Source organism: Schistocerca nitens, chromosome 7 (genome assembly GCF_023898315.1).
Source record: "Schistocerca nitens isolate TAMUIC-IGC-003100 chromosome 7, iqSchNite1.1, whole genome shotgun sequence".
Lineage (NCBI taxonomy): Eukaryota > Metazoa > Arthropoda > Insecta > Orthoptera > Acrididae > Schistocerca > Schistocerca nitens.
The window spans coordinates 416,912,298-416,926,303 of NC_064620.1; the positions used below are offsets into that span (position 1 = coordinate 416,912,298).

The window sequence follows — 14,006 nt, forward strand, 5'->3', positions numbered from 1 at the left end:
ACGTTTCAGATAGATTACATAATGTTAAGACAGAGATTTAGGAACCAGGTTTTAAATTGTAAGACATTTCCAGGGGCAGATGTGGACTCTGATCACAATCTATTGGTTATGGACTGTAGATTAAAACTGAAGAAACTGCAAAAAGGTGGTAATGTAAGGAGATGGGACCTGGATAAACTGAAAGAACCAGAGGTTGAACAGAGTTTCAGGGAGAGCATAAGGGAACAATTGACAGGAATGGGGGAAAGAAATACAGTAGTAGAAGAATGGGTAGCTTTGAGAGATGAAGTAGTGAAGGCAGCAGAGGACCTAGTAGGCAAAAAGACGAGGGCTAGTAGAAATCCTTGGGTAACAGAAGAAATACTGAATTTAATTGATGAAAGGAGAAAATATAAAAATGCAGTAAATGAAGCAGGCAAAAAGAAATACAAACGTCTCAAAAACGAGATCGACAGGAAGTGCAAAATGGCTAAGCAGGGATGGCTAGAGGACTAATGTAAGGATGTAGAGGCTTATCTCACTAGGGGTAAGATAGATACTGCCTACAGGAAAATTAAAGAGACCTTTGGAGAAAAGAGAACCACTTGTATGAATATCAAGAGCTCAGATGGCAACCCAGTTCTAAGCAAAGAAGGGAAAGCAGAAAGGTGGAGGGAGTATATAGAGGCCCTATACAAGGGCAATGTACTTGAGGACAATATTATGGAAATGGAAGAGGATGTAGACGAAGATGAAATGGGAGATACGATACTGCGTGAAGAGTTTGACAGAGCACTGAAAGACCTGAGTCGAAACAAGGCCGCGGGAGTAGACAACATTCCATTAGAACTACTGACGGCCCTGGGAGAGCCAGTCCTGACAAAACTCTACCATCTGGTGAGCAAGATGTATGAGACAGGCGAAATACCCTCAGACTTCAAGAAGAATATAATAATTCCAATCCCAAAGAAAGCAGGTGTTGACAGATGTGAAAATTACCGAACTATCAGTTTAATAAGTCACAGCTGCAAAATACTAACGCGAATTCTTTACAGACGAATGGAAAAACTGATAGAAGCCGACCTCGGGGAAGATCAGTTCGAATTCCGTAGCAATGTTGGAACACGTGAGGCAATATTGACCCTAGACTTATCTTAGAAAATAGATTAAGGAAAGGCAAACCTTCATTTCTAGCATTTGTAGACTTAGAGAAAGCTTTTGACATTGTTGACTGGAATACTCTCTTTCAAATTCTGAAGGTGGCAGGGGTAAAATACAGGGAGCAAAAGGCTATTTACAATTTGTACAGAAACCAGATGGCAGTTATAAGAGTCGAGGGGCACGAAAGGGAAGCAGTGGTTGGGAAGGGAGTGAGACAGGGTTGTAGCCTCTCCCCGATGCTATTCAAGCAGTGAAGGAAACAAAAGAAAAATTTAGAGTAGGTATTAAAATCCATGGAGAAGAAATAAAAACTTTGAGGTTCGCCGATGACATTGTAATTCTGTCAGAGACAGCAAAGGACTTGGAAGAGCAGTTGAATGGAATGGACAGTGTCATGAAAGGAGGGTATAAGATGAACATCAACAAAAGCAAAATGAGGATAATGGAATGTAGTAGAATTAAGTCGGGTGATGCTGAGGGAATTAGATTAGGAAATGAGACACTTAAAGTAGTAAAGAAGTTTTGCTATTTGGGGAGCAAAATAACTGATGATGGTCGAAGTAGAGAGGATATAAAATATAGACTGGCAATGGCAAGGAAAGTGTTTCTGAAGAAGAGAAATTTGTTAACATCAAGTGTTGATTCAAGTGTCAGGAAGTCGTTTCTGAAAGTATTTGTATGGAGCGTAGCCATGTATGGAAGTGAAACATGGACGATAACTAGTTTGGACAAGAAGAGAATAGAAGCTTTCGAAATGTGGTGCTACAGAAGAATGCTGAAGATTAGATGGGTAGATCATATAACTAATGAGGAGGTACTGAATAGGATTGGGGAGAAGAGAAGGTTGTGGCACAACTTAACTAGAAGAAGGGATCAGTTGGTAGGACATGTTCTGAGGCATCAAGGGATCACCAATTGAGTATTGGAGGGTAAAAATCGTAGAGGGAGACCAAGAGATGAATACACTAAACAGATTCAGAAGGATGTAGGTTGCAGTAGTTACTGGGAAATGAAGAATCTTGCACAGGATAGAGTAGCATGGAGAGCTGCATCAAACCAGTCTCAGGACTGAAGACCACAACAACAACAACTGTATTTTATGTGTACAAGTAGGGTAACTTCGAACCTCTGCATCTGAGAAAAAGATAAAGAAGTCAAGAATATTTTCAAGATTATTTGAGATCAAGATATTAGAAAATGTCGTAAAAATTAAACTCATTTGCTGTGAGTAGCCATCTTGGTATCTGCAGTTAGAGAGTATTTTAGTGGCTGATGACTGCTGTATTCAGGTTGTGTGGCAATGTTTTGACTGCTTGAGCAATGTCTGTTCTATACCTATTAATCCATGCAGCTACACCTAACACTACCACTTTAATGCTGCATTATTAGATTAGTTTAGGTGTCAACCTTGCAACTCATGATTTATCTCAAGAGTCCAGCTATGCTGTGTTGTGTTCTTCCTCTTCATTAAACTTCTTTCTTGCATGCAGATTTCTATAAGTGAAGTGGCTATAATACAAAACACTGCTTCTCTACTTAAATAAAGTGTAGATTGATTCCAATTAAATCTGTGTGCTGCCACAAACAATCATTCATAAACGATTACATGTTATATTGGAAGATACTACTCCCATAACCAACTAATATTACTGTCTCATAGACCTCTCGGCATTTTGGTTAAAAAAAATCGTAAGAAAAATCTTTTTTTTTTTTTTGGGGGGGGGAGGGGGGTTAGCTAAGGAACTGCCTATGAACTAATGGTGCCTTGATAAGCCTCGTAAGGCCCATTGTAGACCACATCAAATGCAAAAAGGATCCAACTGGTTTGCTCCATTTGCATAAGCAGGAGGAAGTGTGTAATATTCAAACTTTGTTCCTGTGCTGTAGGATAGTGACATTAAGATGATACGTCTGTTGGTACACAAACTGCCAGATACCCAATGCCTATCCAAAACTCCTGCTCCTACCTTCCTATCACCAACAGAACCTAAGGTATGAGTCTCAGAAGAATCCTGTTTGTATGCACGGTGTTTTGGAACATTTTAGGTAGCTGATAGTGTCGTATGCATACTGATACAGTTAGGCACACAGGTATAAATACAGCTACCATTCCAATATTCAAACAAGTATGAGTGGTATCCAGGTCACACAATAGCCATACATACACAAAAGGAGAATTCAATACAGAAAACTACTAACCTACAAGAGAATTGCTAGGAAGTACTTATCTTAAAGAGCTGAAATATTTAGTGTTGGCAATAGACACTCATCAGTGTAAAAGTTCACGACACTATCATAGCTTTTGGAATTGTTAGTTCATTCCTCAGGGAGGAAAGAGGGATAGATTGAGGAAGGTTAAAAACAAAGGTCGAATCACTCAAAGATTATTAACCTTCCACAACCTCACTACAGGTGGTTTCCTCTCATCCTGGAGTCTGACTGTCCTTTCGAACTCTCGCCAACCTATCTTTCTCTCCTCTACTATTGGAACTATTAGTTCCAAAAACTAGAATAGTGTTGTGGAATTTTTCTTTTATATGTGTTTATCATCAGAACTAAGTGTTTCTGCACCTGAAGCTAAGTGATGGCCAGCAATTACGTCTCGTAATTTAAAATCTGTAACCAGAACCACGGCAGAGCTAGAGTAGTAACATATCTGTGTACTACGTAATCTGCCTATAAGCTCTATAAGGCACCAAATGGTGCATGGCAGAGGGTATATTGTACTACTATTGATCATTTCCTTTCCTGTTCCATTTGCAAATGGAACAAGGGAAAAGTGACTGTCTGTATGCTTCCTAGTTTCTTGACACTTAATAGAAATGTATATTGGCAACAACATAAAAAATCCACAGTTGGCTGCAAATTCCAGTCTGTAAATTTTCACAATAGTGTTTTGTAAAAATATCAAAATCTTCCCACCAGCAATTCCCCTTTGAGTTCTCAAAGCTTCTCCATAATACTTGTATGTTGATTGAACCTACTGGTAACAAAACTAGCGGTGCGCCTCTGAATTGCATCGATCCATTCCTTTAATCTGACCTGAAACAGTAGTCAACAGTACTCAAGAATGGGTCACACAAGTGTTGCAAATGTGGTCTGTTTTATGATACAGACACACATTCCTAAAATTCTCTCAGTAAATGAAAGCTGACCATTCATCTTTCATACTACCATCCTGATCTGTTTGTTCCGTTTCATATAGCTTTACCGAGCGAGGTGGCGCAGTGGTTAGCACACTGGACTCGCATTCGGGAGGACGACGGTTCAATCCCGTCTCCGGCCATCCTGATTTAGGTTTTCCGTGATTTCCCTAAATCGCTTGAGGCAAATGCCGGGATGGTTCCTTTGAAAGGGCACGGCCGATTTCCTTCCCCATCCTTCCCTCACCCGAGCTTGCGCTCCGTCTCTAATGACCTCGTTGTCGACGGGACGTTAAACACTAATCTCCTCCTCCTCCATATAGCTTTGCAGCATTAGGGCTAGATATTTGATAGACATGAAAATGTCAAGCAGAAACACTGCTAATACTGCATGTGAACATTACAGGATTGCTTTTCCTACTCATCTGCATTAACTTACATTTTTCTATATTTTGAGCAAATGTAAATTTGGTCAAGTCATCCTGTATCCTTCTACAGTCACTCAGTGATGATACTTTCTTGTAATCTACAGTGCCATCACATTAAAGTGCATTGCACATTCCAAACGACGTGGTGCATTTGAACATTGGCCATATTTTGACTGTGGGTTATTCATCAGAGTGTATAGTTTGTTTGCAACAATACTACAGAGAAGTTTATTTATGATTCGGTTTTTATGTATGATGTGGTTACTTTTGCAGTTAGTCATGCCTCTGCTGAGCAGAGTGATATTAGTAATGCAAATAAGGAACAGGCAGACAGGGAGAGCAAAACTAGGGATAATAACTGAATAGAAATGAAGGCAGAAGCACAGTTAGCCTTGGGTGTGTCCAATGCCAAGTTACAGAGTGAACTCTTCAGTATGAATGAAGTTATCTATATTGCTACTATACCACATGGGTCCTTTGTATTCTCCCACTGAGCACCAATTTCCCCGAGACATAAACATGGTGTTCTGCGTGTTAAGTTCCTGTGACGTTTGTATTGGTTGTAATTTTTTTTTTTTTAATTTTTTTTTCTCCTCTTTGTGTCTCATTTTAATCCCCCCCCCCCTTTCTTTCCACTCTTTGCTTGCATTAATCTTTCTACTTTGTATTTTCTCTTATATTAATAATCCACATATACTTCAGGCTCTGTCCCTTCTATCATCTCTGAAATGGGACTGGCACAGAGCTTGACCACATACTGCCTGAAGCCTTCTCCCTCATCTGCACCTCCCTTGCTCCTCATAACAGAGAGATCCTTCTTAGCCTAGGATTTGAGTGACCTGCCCTCCCTTTTTTCCAGCTTCCTCCCTCAACAAATATTTTTTTTCCTCCTTGAAGAAGGAACATATTGCTCTGAGAGGTAGGAGTGTTGCTTTCTATTTTTTCTATCGGCAGTACTGACGGATATTCTAGAAACCCTCATTATCATTGTGTGTCAGATATATTATAGATAAGGTATTCTTTAGAGAGAGGCAGTTCAGCCTTGAAAGGGAGGAGAAAGTGAATGGAGATGAGGTGAGATATGATACAGTAAAAATAATTTGACAGAGCACTGAAAAACCTAATGTGAAACTAGGCACTTGTAGCAGAGGCGGTCTATACATGTACCTCTTGTTGATTTAATACTTTGTGTCTTCTTCATGGTAGAGCTGCAAATGGTGTATTATACTAGCTATATGTCCATGGTTTGCAATGGAAATTAAAGAAGGACCTTTGGATACCAACACCTTTCAGGTTTCTGTACCTCAATCAGTAAAAACAGAACCCTTGCAAGATCATTTTGTCAGTAAATTCGTTTTTCCTAACCAGGAAGTCAAATGTTAATGAAACCCATCAAAAGAAGCACAGAAATTTCATTTAAGTTTTTAATACACAAAACAAACTGAGCAAATCCGTACATCCTAGCCAACTAAATTCAAGATTAGTTTGTATTCATAAATATAAGATTGTGGTGTTAATTCTGTCAATGACATAAACTTCCAAAAATACTTCTGTCATTGAGGTAATTAAAAAAAAAAATAACAGTGCCATCTATTGTTTATTTGGTGTACTACTCAGTCACTAACCTGAACATTGGAACTACTAAGCTGAGCAGACTCCAAACACTTTAAATTGCAAAATCGTTCATTTCTGTGGTCTAATTTTGACGAAGTGAACAAGCTACAGCAAAGTTACCTCTGAAAACCCTTTGATAATTTGTTCATTAGTTTTAGAAATTAGCATGTTCATACAGACAGACATTATGGTTTTTCAGTTTCATTATTAGTTTAGATATAAACCAGAGGGAAGGGCTTTCAGACAGTCATATCACTTGTACCAACACACAAATTTGTATGCAGTAGGAGGATAGCTTTTTCGGAATAATACAGTTTTTCATGCAGATATATAGTAAGGAATGGAACGGAATACATTGTAACAGCTGAAAATTTGTGCCAGACCTGGACTTTTCACCAGGATTTCTGTCTATCATGAATAGTGTCCTTATCCATTAGGCTATCCCCTGAGTATTCCTCCAGGTAAGACTGAAGCCATCATTGTCACTTATGTTTCCACCTGTGATTTTCAAACACTACAGGTAGTAGTGTTGGGAAATCCCTTTGCATTAGACAACTATTTTTGCACCTCAATAGATTATTATGTGATACTCCCCTCAACATTTCTTTAGCTTGATGTTCCATTTTATTATTCCACTACATTCCACAGATTCAGTTCTCCTTGTGAGGTGTTTCCTGTTGCACTAGAGCTTTGAGTTACATTTGTTGCTAAATCATTTAAATTATAGTTTAATTTCTATCTGTAGCAGAACCTCGTAGACTCTTCTTCCCTCAGTCAATATTAAATCTCTTTTTGCAAGAATTGTTGCATTTTAGGAGCTTTCCGCTGTCTTTGAAATGATAGGGATATTTTTGCCTGTATCGAATGCTGGCCTGTTCTACATTCTTCTGCACTGTGTGTGCTTACGTCCTGAAATTTTAAGTATGAATTGTAACAATGGAAAGTCTAAGTTGGAATATCAACAGTATTATGAAAAGGATAGATTGCTACTCACCGTGTAGATGTTGAGTTGTGGACAGGCACAATGAGAAGACTGTCACACATTAAGCTTTGGCCAAACCTTCTTCAGAAAGGACACGCACACATACACACAAGTAAGCACACCTCATGCACCCATGACCACTGTCTCCAGCCACCCACCAGAAATAATGGTCATGTGTGTGTGACGTGTGCATACTTGTTTGAATGAAGGTGTACATGTCAAACCTTTTCATAATATTGTTAACTATGAACCCTGTTTTGCTGTAATATAATCAGTCTCAGGTGTGAAGTATTGTTCCTTTTTTGCCAGATATATGTGTATATCTTTGTGATTAAGATATTCATTTAAGATTTTTTCATAAGTTTGTGTCACACAAGTCTGTTACTCTCTCACTATTGCTGTTGTCTTCACCTTTTGGACCAAATACCTTGCTGTTAAATTTTCTTACTGTGGGGTCATTTAGATCCTTCTAATAGACATTTTTTCCTAATTCTGCCTTGCCATTCCCTTTGTATTTATCATTATTGATAAAATTTCTCTTTCATGTTGTCTTTCTCATTGCTTGGAGAATATGATACAATAATAAAAAATTTTCGTCTTTACGACCAAGTCTGCACATATCACTTGTTTATCAATTTGTTCCCACTTTTATCATGTTGGAGAGTTAAATATCACAATTGAAACATTAGCCTTCACCCTTCTTTTATTTTTATTCCATTGTATATACCTCCATCACTTTGAGTTTAGAGATCCTCGTGTGTTTAATAGACCATAAATTGATTGATTCTACCTCAAAATATGTCATATAGATGACTCTTTTAATACATAACTAGCTTAATAGCACCTATATTTGAAATAATCTATCTACCGACCACAGGATTAAGTTGATTCACTTGTTTAGAAATGTTTCGAGCTTACTATTTTCTTTGCACGTAGGTTATGTCATTTGAAGTCTTACTGTTCGTCGTTTTGCTTTTAACTGTGATGCTTGAAAGCATAAGGGAATTGAAGATGAAGAAGAAAATTCACTTGAAAAAAATTTGAAATTACATAGAGACATAATGGCCGGCCAGTACTTACCTTCAAGCAAAGTTCACCATACTGCTAACAGACACATGTAATCTTTTTTTTAAATAAAATGTTCATAGCTTTCAGAATGTTAGTTCCTTCTTCAGGCAGGAAAGAGGTACAGATTGGAGAAGGTTTGAAAGGAGTATCAGGTCATTCAGATCAGGTGGATATAGGTGAAGGGGGACATGTCAGGAAGTGAGAGACCAAAGGAGTGTGTTAGTTTCAGCCCAGAGATGATACAGGGTGACAATTATTGAACTATGTGAAAAATAAATTAGATTCAAACTATGGCATCCACACACTTCATTCAGTATGTAAACATCACTATAGATATTCGGATTTAGGTTACGACATGTTCGATATGCCTCCCATCATTGACTATATGTGGTGCAGACGAATACCGAAATTCCGCATGACCCGCTGAAGTGTCGGAACATTGATGCTATCGTTGACCTCATGAACGGCTGTTTTCATCTCAGCAATGGTTTTGGGGTTATTGCTGTACATCTTGTCTTTAATATAGCCCCACAAAAGGGAGTCGCATGTGTTCAAATCTGGAGAATATGGCAGCTAATCGAGGCCCATGCCAGTAGCCTCTGCATACCCCAGAGCCAGAATGCGGACTCCGAAGTGCACCTCCAGGACATCAAACACTCTCATGCTTTGATGGGGTCGAGCTACGTCTTGCATGAATCACATCTTGTCAAAATCAGGATCGCTTTGGGTAATGGGGATGAAATCATCTTCCAAAACCTTCAGGTACCTTCCAGTAGTCACAGTGCCATCAAGGAATATCACACCGATTATTCCATGACTGGGCAGTGCAAAACATACAGTCACCTGTTGAGGGTGAAGAGACTTCTCGATCATGGAATGCTAATTTTTTGTTCTCCAAACGTGCCAGTTTTGCTTATTGACGAACCCTTCCAAATGGGTGGGCTTTTTTGCTAAACCAAACTGTATATGCGTATACTAATTCCCATCATGCCCCGCGGTCAACTGTGCAGTTTGAATGTCCTAGCACAACCGTTCAGAAATTATGATGATTTTATTTCATATAGTTCATTAATAGTTGCCCTGTAGAAGGGCCTAACAGGAAGAGAACTGAGGCATAACAGGAAGAGAATTGGGACGTGTAATTAATAACTAAGAAGAAAGGAAACTGGGTGAAACCAAAAATGGGGGGGGGGGGGCGGTCAGGAAATTGAGATAAAAAAGCAAGCAAATAAATGACTAAATAATGAAATTCTACCAGTGGGTAGGAAGGAGGAGAATTGTTCATGGAAGTTAAGTTGAGGAGTGTGGTGAAATGCAAGGATGTATCAGAGATCATAGTTTCCATCTCCAGAATTAAGGATGGAAATATCAAAATGTCACGTGTGGTGAAGCAGGCAATAAAGTCTCGTGAATCATGCTGTACAACAGGCTCAGTAAGTGAGTACTGGGGTCAGTCTGGAAATATGTCATCTGACAACAGTGTTACAGAGATTAGGAAGGCAATAAAAGGCATCCGTGAGTGATGTGGGAAGGGTATCTGTGAGGGATGATTTCATTTAAAGGCTTGACCTGACAAAGTTGTAACTTTGGCAGAGTACTGTATCGAGGTATGTTGGGCGAGAAGGGCGCAAACTGCCCAAGATAATTGTTTGTGGACAAGGTGTGTGGGATAGTTCAAGGAGAGAGCAACCTGGGAAAGATGTTTGTAAGATTCTTTCATCGGTTCAGTGTTGGAGGAGATACGTTTTCCATGGATGCATAGACTGTTAGGAAGAAAGCATTTGATGTAGGAGTGACAGTTGAATTGATAAGCTGCAGCTGGTCGGTATTGTGTGTTCTTCATAGCCATTTCACAGAGTTTTTTCACTGTTCTCTATTTTAAAAAAAAGTAATTTGTTAGCAGTCAAGCACAGCCTGTCATTAGCACTTTGATTGTTGCAGGTGCAGACACATGGCGTTGGCAGTCACAGAATCCACATGGTTTTTCTTCGTCAGAACATTAGTTATGATAAAGGATGGTACCACCTTGAAGACTGTTCATAATTGCAACTGCGCATATTCAAAAATAATTGAAAAAAGAAACCATTACCAGTAGTTCCAGTATTTATGTGCCCAATAATCTGTAATTTCAATGAAAGTAACATAATTTTTGTGTATGACACTGTGACGTATGCAATGTTTGCATTCATAAGGACCATAGTCTTATTTTTATGAATTCATTATATCTGACTACTACAAATTTGGTCCGCCTTCATACGTTAGTGGTCAGTGTGGCTGGCTGCCACGCAGTGGACCCATTTCAGTTCCTGGTACTGTCAGGGATTTTTTCTCAGTTGGAGGACTGGAACGGAGTCCACTCAGCCTCATGATGCCAATTGAAGAGCTACTTGTATGAGAAGTAACAGCTCCAAGGTTTGCAGAGCCAACAATAACTGGAAAAGCAGTGTGTTGACCCCACACCCTCCATACTGCCTCCAGATGATGCCATTGGCTGAGGGTGACACAGCAGTCGGTCCAGATTGGCCCATCTGAGGTTAGAATCACCGAGCTTTTCATTCGTTCCAAATTTGACAGGCATAAATTATTACTTCTTGTGTTTAATGATCTTGGATTTCAAATCTTTTCTTATCACATTATTTTATCGAGTTACACTCCCCTCCTCCCCCCTGCCACTCCAATGTGGGTGAATTTATGAAATGGGATGTGTGTGCATTACATTCAGTGCTGACAGATCACTTAAATACATATTTTAAAAAAGTATGCTTGCATCCCAAAAGTTTTGTTCAGATGACACTAGTAATTATTCATATTGTCCTACAGGAGTAAGACATTAAAATCTCTGTCAGTATTATTTTGATCTAAAGTGACAAAGGACACACACACACACACACACACACACACACACACACACACACACACAGTGGTTAATGTTCCATAGATTAGTAACAGTAGGTTATCTACTTGCAGCTCAAACAATGAAACAAGCAGCTGCCCAATTTGTAATGTATTAGTAAACCAAACTGAAATTGTAAAGTATCAGTTTTATGCAAGGTATGTAACTTACGCTGCTGCTCAATACAATCCTCTCCATAAAGTGATCTGCATATTTAAAGAAAGACCAGTGGAACATTTGTCTTTCATAGTGGATCGCCTAACCAAATACTTGGATAGAAAGTCTATATAGTATTGTTTATAGGGCATAATTACATGATAAACAATTGGAGGTACTCCAGAAGATGTTTGGAGGTATGTTGAAGTTTTGGAATAGGGATCAGCTGCAAAAAATATCCATTATTGTGATTTTGAGATTGAAGAAAATAATGTGTGCCAAACTTCAGAACTTTATTTGTACCCAGAGAATAAAGTTTGTTACAGTTAAAGTATTTTATACATAATTAATCTGATTGTATTAATACATGCTTTGTACTCAGTTGCTGATTTTCCATTGACATACATGTTTACTATTTTGAATAGTGTGCAGAGTTGAATTCTTTTAATCAGTTACACATAATAAGTTAAGGGAAAAAAAGTGAGACCTGTCTCTGTGATCAACTTTCTGAATGGAACAAGGTGTCGAAATTGTCTATAGCAGCCATACTTGGGTCAAATACTAAATTTTCCCTCATATTTGTTTACTGTAAGAACAACCTGACTTGAGATTATGTTAGCTGTCATTGTAGCAGGTCATCGTAAGAGTTGCAGACTTCAAAGTGGAATTGCATAGATAAAATATGTACTCACCAAACGGTGACAGACGAAAACATATGTAAAGATTAAGTGTGGTGCAGCCTCCAACAACTGGTCTTTCTTCCTCATCCCATCTTGTAAGTTGCCTCTGACATGGGGTCCTGGGCAACTTTTCTGAACTGTTCCCATTTCCTAAACCTTGCCAGCCAGTCCTTTTTCTTCATCCCTCTTCCTTCTTCTTCAACCCTTCTGCCAGTAGCTGCTGGCTCCAAAAGCATGCACATTTGCTTAACTTTTATATATGTTGCCCCCTGCTGCTGCTGCTTGGTAAGTAGCTTCTTTATCTATCCAATTTTAATATAGGCCTATCTTGAAAAATTTATTATTTTCATTGCTAGACTTCAAAGTCGACATTTTATTAGAGATCTTCCCCTTTTCTTGCATTTTTATTGTCATAGATCATCTTTTAGATTAAAGTACTTGCCAACAGACAAAATGAAAATATGAAACATAAAGGAGAAAAAACATAAGTTGTCTTAAATGGTAGGAGGTGGGGAATAAGGCAGTGACATAGTGCATACTGCAAATATTTCATCTCCAAATAGAATAATATTGCTTTTTTCAGTTAAAGAAAGATCTTGGTGTTGAATAGAAAATTAACATTCTGCTAGAATCGTGTAAATAGTCTGTTCTCTTAATTATTGGCTATAAAATCTGTGAGAGAAACGTCCATTATTTTTACAAAAACCTGCCAAATTGTAATAAAGATTATATTTCATAACATGTTACTATTAGATTAGTGCAGAATTAATTTACAAAAACTATGCTTATTCTGTCAAAATGTTATTACTATGTTTGCTTGGAAGAATTTGGCACAATGCAGAAAGAAACCAGTCCATTCTTATGTGTTTGCCATTGATACTCTTCAAGTGTGACTAATTTCAAATTATGACATATGGACTCATGATTGACAATTGTCTGAGATTTCACAACTGTGGATGTAACTAAACAAAACATTCATAAGTCTAATGACGTACACTGAAAGTCCTTTTAAAGCGTTCACTTTCAAAAAGTGCATCTTATTGTCTGTTCTTTATAATTATCTTTAATAGTTCTGTAATGTGAATGCCATGCAGTTCTCACCTAAGTACAAATCACATAGAGTATGGTAAGCAATCTTTTACACTTAGTGTTCCAAACTGTGCTGCAGATTTCTGTTTATTGAAACAGAATTCGATCCTAGTCGTCCTTGCATGCAATTGTATTATGCAAAATAAAGCTTTAAATGTTGTTGTGTGATGTATATTCATTATTTTGTTATGTCACGGTTTGTGTGCCATAACAGCAGCAACCAAATCGAAATATGTTCCTTATTTGAATATGGACAGTTTTGTGATTTGCAATTTTATTTATCAATGAAGTCGTTGCAGTGTACCGGTAGTACAATATTTGGTTGTTTATATTTGTGTATATTGACATCTACCGACGTCTTACGAACGTTGGAGAATATGAAACATGTATAATTCCTATTTTACGGCCAGTTGTATAAAAAAACACTGTAACTGTTTTTAGACGGTGTGGTGCAGTAAATATTATTTTATGGGCCTTGTGTTCTTTTATTATGATTTATTTAAACCCTCATACCACATATTTTACCACTTGTTATATTGTCTCTATTCAATCAACGTGGGGCACAATGCAGAAATAGTGGATGACGTCAGTTTGCGTGATTGTGGACGGTACCATCTGCACACGCGCAGTGATCGCTTGGAATTTTAATGTCGAAATGTAGTACGGGTAATTGTTTGATTGTATTGCTGACTACGTGTGTGTATAAAGCGCGAATCTGTTAATTGACATTAGAGGTAAGTTAGTTTATTGATAGCATCCATGAAAGATGGTTTTATATTTTGTGAAAGTTTGAAAATTGCACGATGCAGCGGA

The 14,006-nt window shown here is 38.1% G+C and overlaps 1 protein-coding gene across 2 annotated transcripts in view; it reads left to right on the plus strand.

Annotated features, from left to right (window-relative positions):
* The window catches only part of LOC126195346 (UDP-glucose 4-epimerase), a 122,381-nt gene extending 111,088 nt beyond the window's left edge, over positions 1-11,293 (plus strand). For both annotated transcript variants that reach the window (XM_049933926.1, XM_049933925.1), the window contains exon 8: positions 10,317-11,293. In XM_049933926.1, the coding sequence (XP_049789883.1) occupies positions 10,317-10,378 (62 nt within the window). In that variant the 3' untranslated portion in view covers positions 10,379-11,293. The remainder of the gene's footprint in view (positions 1-10,316) is intronic.
* Positions 11,294-14,006: the final 2,713 nt, after the last annotated feature.